Source organism: Hypomesus nipponensis, chromosome 26 (genome assembly GCF_054491055.1).
Source record: "Hypomesus nipponensis isolate SF chromosome 26, ASM5449105v1, whole genome shotgun sequence".
Taxonomy (NCBI): domain Eukaryota; kingdom Metazoa; phylum Chordata; class Actinopteri; order Osmeriformes; family Osmeridae; genus Hypomesus; species Hypomesus nipponensis.
This window is the reverse complement of record NC_140386.1, coordinates 2,279,677-2,287,248: the sequence shown is the minus strand read 5'-3', so window position 1 is coordinate 2,287,248 and position 7,572 is coordinate 2,279,677. Positions and strand designations below refer to the sequence as shown.

Genomic DNA, 7,572 nt, shown 5'->3' with positions numbered 1-7,572 from the left:
CTGGTGGGAGAGACCTGTGAGCAGGGGCCTTTTTATATAGCCTACATTTGTAAAATAATGTTGCTATACTCATTTACCAGACGATGATATGCCAATTAATTGGCATATAGTGCATTTACTAAGTAGGGTGGATTGCCCTAATGTGGGACATTTTTTGTTGTTGGATGCATCATTTTTTATGATTATCCCGCCCTAATTTCTGATTGAACAGTTAAAAGGTCATGTGATTTTGATCACATGACACTACAGCTTTACATTTCCGTAGCTTTTTCGCTGACATTCTTTAGTTTAGGGAAGAGCCAGACCAAGCCCCCACCCCTCGACTCTCGGCTTGAGGCAACAGCCCCGGTGGATGTAGTTGGTATTGCATTTCCGATTTTCTACCCGACTCGTCCGGTCGTTTTTATTCTATTAACTCCAGTCAACATATCGAAAACTATCTCCCCCAATAATTTTTGTTAGATTCTCGAACCTGGCTCATACTACTAGCTTTTTCATAGAATAATTTTTCCTGATTTTTGCAAAGATTGAAACCAATCCGAAATGGGTAAACTAGCAGCCCATTTATTTGCTTAGGTCAAGAAAAGTTGCCTGGAAACGTGCTCGCGGATACGAACAATGAACGAGCACAAAAGGGAGCATCAGCAAATCGCTGATTTACCTGAGCTGAATGAGAACAAAGAGAAAGGATTTGATAATCTACAGCTGCCTGCCTTTATTGTAGTTTTACAAATGGTTGCACATACATGACGGTTGTTTGTAGAGTAAATTAAGTTATTTTCAAGCAGATGTAACTATTTTATAATGAACGCTATTATGCACATGGCATGACAAACGTAATTATAGCCTAATCTAATTAGTTATAATATCGTGGCATGTTACGGCTTCATTATATATTGTTGACATGTTATTCTGAGGCAAAGACAAAGATGAATAAATCATGTCTGATAACGTCAATATTGTTATGGTCGTTATATTGTTAGAACTTTAAGTCAGTTAACACCACAACGATGGCATTAACAATAAGCTAGTAATTGTAAACAACACTCATCATCATTATAATAGTAAAGGTATAGGCTTAATTTGCTTTGCAAAGCTAGAACAACAACGGAGCCAGATATTCAGGTTTAAAGTTTATTTATCTGACACAATACATAAGCAGTTAAACTATAAACACAAAGCAAAAAGAACAACGTATAGGCCCTGCACGTATAATACTACAGTACTAATAGTATTGATTTTCGTAAAGTTCACATGTAGGCTATATCTGCTTCTTGATCGGACTTGTACCACATTCTGACAGTTTTCTGCAATGCCTTAGCTCCAGCTCACAAGCTCGCGACTGGTTGTCGCAAAGTATGACGTATACAGCTAGTTGCAAGCATGCATGAGTTTCGGGGCTAGGAACAAGCTTCTGCGCAAGACCGGACGAGTCGGTCTGGAAAGATGGCGCGGTCCGTTAGGAGCTCTCGCTTGCCTCACTGCGCCACTGAGCACTTTTCATAGAAATGAATGGGGACGCCATCTTGGAAGACAGAAGTAGCTGTCTCTAGTTATATTAACTCTATGAGCCAGACCCACTGGAGCTTAGGTGTCCCACATTAGGACAATCCACTCTATATAAACAGCAAGTACAACGTAATTGAGAATCAGAAGTGAATAGTTCTACTAAAAGTGATTCGTACAAATTAATACAAAGGATGCTCGCTTTTACCAGACAGTGACATAACAGCAACATAATTCACATATCACCCTCATTCCGATAATAGGACAGTGTAGCACGAGATCAACATCGTTTTTCAAGTGCAGCTCCTAAGTAGCCTACGTCAATTTTCTTGAGACAATCATTCGGACTTTACGAGTAGCACGACATAGGCTACAAATCGTATGGGCTCTCAAGTGCAGCACAACATAACTTATATTTTGATGAAACATTAATTAAATGTCTCGGTTCGTCAAACTACAACTAGCAATACGCTCGGAAGGCAGTGCGCGTTCACGCGTAGGTGAGTCGGATTCTGCGGGGGAGTGAGAATTCGGTCCAACACCTGTTGTTGGTCGTAGCGATGCTAACACCGGATAAAATAACACGATACTGTGCGTCAGAATAGCTGTTGAATATCGAACTATCAAACCAACTTTACCACGGTCATTCACCAGCCTAAAATACAATAGGACAATCAAATCAGCTCTGTCCATGACTGCACCTTTAGCGTGTGCCCACACAGCCCGCAATATAGTTAGGCTAGGCCTATATCGTTATCCCCAAAATAGCATTTAGTGGCCACGAATTAGTATTTCGTGGGAACGAACGAATAGGCATATTTCGTGAGCCACGAATTATTTTTTTCCGGATGTCATGTCTGGGGCTCCGTACATTCGCCTGTAGATTTAAAAACATCTTTATGTCCCTTAACTTTTCTGTGCCTTCTTTGCACTTTGGTGGTCGTTTCTCCATGTTAGCGCATTAGCCAACAGCTCGTGTCTCAGGGCTTGAGGGAGGCGATATCATGAGTCAGGGGAAGGGAGTTCCTGGATTTGACTGGGTCAGGTCAGTGCCAATAAAGAAAATTAACCAATGGGCCGCTGTCAATTCTTTATGGGCCGGCCCGACCAAAAAAGCCTATAAATTATATCGGAGATTCGGCCCAAAAATGCGTTGGCCCATCGGGCGAATGCCCGGTAGCCAATGCCAGGTGGCCAGTTCAGCACACTTAATTGCCATTTGAAAAATGCATATTGCCATTTGAATAAAGAGTCGAAAAACCTTGTCAATATTAAATGCAATGTAATAAGTATTCATTAAAAATTGTATTCAAAATTATACAAACTGAATTGCGGATTGCGTTTTCATTTACATATTGAAATGCCATTTGACAACAGCTTTTCAATTTGAATTGCGGGTTGCATTGTCACTTTGCACATTGAATTGCCATTTGAAAAATGCATTTCAATTTGAATAAATAGTCTAACACATTTCCAAACATAACGTCCATGTTTACCTTTCCCAACATAAACTCGAGTAGGCGTAAGTGAAACTGGCCACGAACACGACCTTAAAATCGTTTCCGGTTTTGTAAATTTACTTTCAGAATAAGAGCATAGCCTGAGACGTGCCAAGAAGTGGGAATGTTTGTGGCACAATTTAGTCCATGTTCCGATTTAACATGCTTTCAGGGTAAGTTAGTACAGTTAAGTACAACTTAGTTAAAATAAGTAGAGCACTAATGATAAAAAGGTACTCATCAATAAAAAACAAAGTAGGTACTATTTTGGTTTCAAATGACCAGAACAAGGTTGCCAAAACGCGAATGCAATACAATCAAACTCCATCTGGGCCTTTCTGGCTTCAAACTGAAGAGCTAGATGAGGGTTCTTGTTTTCCACATAGCCTCCATTAATCTGGAGTAAAAAGACCATCCACGAATGAATAACTAAGTGACAAAAAGCCTTGAACCTCTTCTCAAAAGTTAAATCAAGGCTGCAATTAAATTTTCATCTTAACATGTAGGCCTCTATGTTGGCAGTATTGAACTGCAGTATTGAACTGACCATGTTACCTTTTTGGGAAGACGAGTTTAAACAACTTCTCACACTCACAGCTGACCATGCTAGCTATATTTCATTTAAATTGTCAGCTTTTTCTTTGATTTTATATGATTCAATATGGGCACTATCGAGTATCTTGGGGGGACGGGGACGTTCCATTTGATATTCAAACAATAAAAGTAGTTTGAATCGCTACCTTTATTTAGAAAAAAAAATTTAAGCAATCAACCGGAAATGAGATTCCTTATTCAGGCTCGGTTCATCCAGCTCGCTTGCCGTCTCATGAAAAAGGAAAATGAAAGCGGAGATGGAATTCACCGATTACAAACATTGAAAATAAGTTAACATACACACCGACACCACAAATGTAACAGCATCGCAGCTATTTCCTGACGACTCGCCATGAATTAGAAGCTGTAGACTACGTTATGATCTCATTCTCCATGCTTTCAATTGCATGCCATGTTGAACGAGCCACCTCCCTGTCGCAAGCAACGCCGGGGTCTGTTAAGCTAGGCTTCATCTCATCACCGTACTGCAGTACGTTGCAGTGACCGAGAGGAGAACCACGTTTCGGCTGCAGAATTTGAGTGCCATCGCGGAGCGGATAGCATCTGTTCACACAATAAATCGCTTTCTATTTACTATGGAATGTATACTATAATTGCCATGGTGATGGTTACTGACATTGATAGGCTAGCTAAACTATCTGACTCAGTATCAGTGCTTGTCTAGTGTATCGCAACTTCATTCCAAAGGTAAGGAGAAAAGTTTTGAACTCTAGTTAAGCACACTTGGTTAGATTTAGTTCAAAGTATATAATCTATTTTGTATATTGTGGTTATTGGTTTGTAGTTTATAATACGGTTCTGATAAGTTTGTTCTACCTTTAAGGAAAGGTTACAAATTCTGTTTTATCTAGCCTATGACTAGAGTTGTGGGTGAACATTTTAATCTTGGATGAGAAACTAAAGGATCACTTAGACTACTTAGAATAACCTCACAGTTATATCTAGTAGACAATCCCCTTCTTTTAAGGGACAAGTGAACCCAAAACATGGCTGGAAATATCCTTCCACAACCTAACAGAACCCCTCAGGGTCAAGCATCTAGGCCCAGGTGAGGAATGCCTCATCTGACTTTATCATGTTTTTTCCCCCCATAGGCTATCCCTGTAACATTGCCTATGGGTTTTAGACCAATCTCTATATGAGAGAGGAAGAGTTGCTCTTCTGTTTTTCCTTACCATACTAAGCATTACGGTCATAAACCGATTTCACTGATGTCACTCTAGTCACTGTTCCTATTGAAACGCTAGCCAGTTGAGCAGTGAGAATTGTCTGCCCTCCATTTGTGCTCCTTTCCCCCCCCCCCCCTTTAATTTGAAACCAGTCTGTCACCCATCTGATAAACGACAACATACCCTAGTCTTAAAAAAGAAAAAGATTTGTCACTTATGTCCAAGCTAAACTTCTCCAAAAGTTTGGAAATTATTTTGGTCGATTATTCCTCCCTTTCAATAATACCAATTGGTATTGTATTTTATATCGTTGGAAAGCCTGATTAGTCACCTTTACAACAAGGTACAACTTGTAAGGATCGTGCATTTGTTAAATGAGCAACACAGCTAACCGTGTGGGGAGCGGCCTAAAAAAAAAGTGCCAAAATCCCCTGCAATATTCTTCTGTTGGTATTCACTCTCGTTTTGAGCTTCAAGTGGGATCAACTTGGGCGTGCTGTATGTGCCAGAGTGACCAACGCAAACATGTTGGCTGACTTGCAACAAATCCTGGTTGAGGAATGGGATGTCATCCCACAGCAGTGTGTGACCAGGCTGGTGACCAGCATGAGGAGGTGCCAAGCTGTTGTGGCTGTGTATGGATCTTCCACACGCTTCTGAGGTCCCTGACAGTGTAAAATGAATAAAGTGTAAAAATGGCCAATATTTGTTGTTTTTTCCTTATTACTGTGGGAGAGTGCAATCATCCAATCAAGCAACTCAAAACGAGAGTGAATACCAACGGAAGAATACTGCAGGGGATTTTGACAAAAACCTTTGGGCTACCCACTCGGTTAGCTGTGTTGCTCAATGCACAATCCTTACAAGTTGTACCTCGTTGTAAAGGTGACTAATCATGCTTTCCAATTAAATAAAAATACAATACCAATTGGTATTATTGAATGGGAGGAATAATCGACCAAAATAACGTTTCCAAACTTTTTTGGAACTATATTGCAAACGGTCACAAGACCCCAGATCACTCCAAAACAACCAATTACATCTGCCTTTTTGTTCCCTCACTCAGTTTCCAGTTAGACGTAAAGTATTATTTAAGTATAATGTTTGTAGTACAACATTTATTTTCCCCTTCTTTCTCCTATCTTTCAGGAACCAAGAGAATGGATCGAGCAGGCAGTATTCAACTGGACATCCCTGATTTCAGCAATTCGGTTTTATCCCATCTCAACCAGTTGCGTATGCAGGGACGCCTATGTGATATTGTGGTTAACGTGCAAGGCCAGAACTTCCGAGCTCACAAAGTTGTTCTGGCTGCCAGTTCACCTTACTTCAGAGACCACATGTCACTCAGTCAGATGAGCACTGTCTCCCTGTCAGTCATCCGCAACCCTAGTGTGTTCGAACAGTTACTCTCCTTCTGCTACACTGGGAGGCTGTGCCTACAGCTTGCAGACATTATCAGCTACCTGACAGCTGCCAGCTTTCTCCAGATGCAGCACATCATTGACCACTGTACACAGATCCTGGAAGGCATACACCTGAAGATCAGCCTCTCAGATGTAGAAGAAGAGCTTGGTGTTGAAGCGGTGGCACAGTGCCACAAGGGTTCAAATAAGACCCTGTTGTCTGTGAAAGGAGGAGGAGGACTCGATGGGGGTATGTCAGGGGACTCCATCTCCTTGAGACCAAACCACACCAACCCTAGGGTCCTTGGCCAGCGCAGTGGTAGCTCTGAAGTCGGAATCGATATATGTGAGATTGGGAGCCCAGCAGGAGAGTCGATGAGCCCCCAGATGGTAGAGCATAGTGGGCTGGGTCCTGAGGGGCTGGCAGTAACCAGCAGGCTGGGAAAGGAGCCTATACTACGCATTAACCGGGCAGGACAGTGGTACGTGGAAACAGGGATAGAGTCAGAGAGGGTGGGCAGTGGAGAGGAGGGGGAGGGAATGCATGTCCGGGTGGGAGTGGTGGATGGGCGGAGGATAAAGACAGAAAGGATGGAGGAGTGGATTGGGTCTGAACCACAGGAAGAAGGCAGTGGGGCAGAGGAGGGACCAGCTCTAATTGATACTTCAAGATGCAGTTCTATGGTACAAGAGGGGTTTGTTTCCGGAGCCATAGCTGCCAAGAGCTCTCTGCCTTCAAGTAGCTTCAGTGAGACGGAAAGGTTGGTGACAATATTAAAGCAGCAGGCACTACATGCACAATCCAGACTGAGTCTGACTTACTTCTTTGTTTGAAAAAGTTAAAGTAACCCAGGTTTGGCATAATAAATTATTTGTACTGTCTTAGACCGTGTTCACACTAGATTTATTTTTTTATTTTTTTACGCTGCCTTCAGCGCCTTTTTGAGCACTCAAAAAGTCAGTGCGAGAATTCTGTAACCTGAATGGGAATCATACATTATAGCGATACATTACTATCCATTATTTTCCATAGGTTACTTATTGATAGCTAGCTACTATGGTGAATGAAATGCAATTACTTGTTTAGCTTTGGCGTTTGAGGAGCCATAGCTTAGTAACTAAAGTAGAAGGTTACTAGGGAAGGTACACGCATACCTACTCTCCTCGTCCTGATTGATCAGCTGTCAGAAAGGCACTTCACATCGCCCAGTGCTTTTCTGAAAAGTTGAGAAAATTGAACTCAAAAAGGTGTCGGGCGCTGCGCTTTTTTAGAAATTTTTAAGAGGCGGCCGCTTTTTAAAAAGACACCCGCTTTTTTATTTTTCCCATAGGTTTGCATGTAAAAAAGTGCTGAAGGCAGCGCTTAAAAAAAAATAA

The 7,572-nt window shown here is 41.6% G+C and overlaps 1 protein-coding gene across 3 annotated transcripts in view; it reads left to right on the top strand.

Moving 5' to 3' along the window:
• The first annotated feature begins 3,761 nt into the window (after window positions 1-3,761).
• The window catches only part of zbtb37 (zinc finger and BTB domain containing 37), a 41,142-nt gene continuing 37,331 nt past the window's right edge, over window positions 3,762-7,572 (top strand). For 2 of the 3 annotated variants that reach the window (XM_084692390.1, XM_084692389.1), the window contains exons 1-2: window positions 3,762-4,307; window positions 5,939-6,956. In XM_084692390.1, the coding sequence (XP_084548516.1) occupies window positions 5,950-6,956 (1,007 nt within the window). In that variant the 5' untranslated portion in view covers window positions 3,762-4,307; window positions 5,939-5,949. The remainder of the gene's footprint in view (window positions 4,308-5,938; window positions 6,957-7,572) is intronic. The other variant, XM_084692388.1, reaches the window with a different exon arrangement.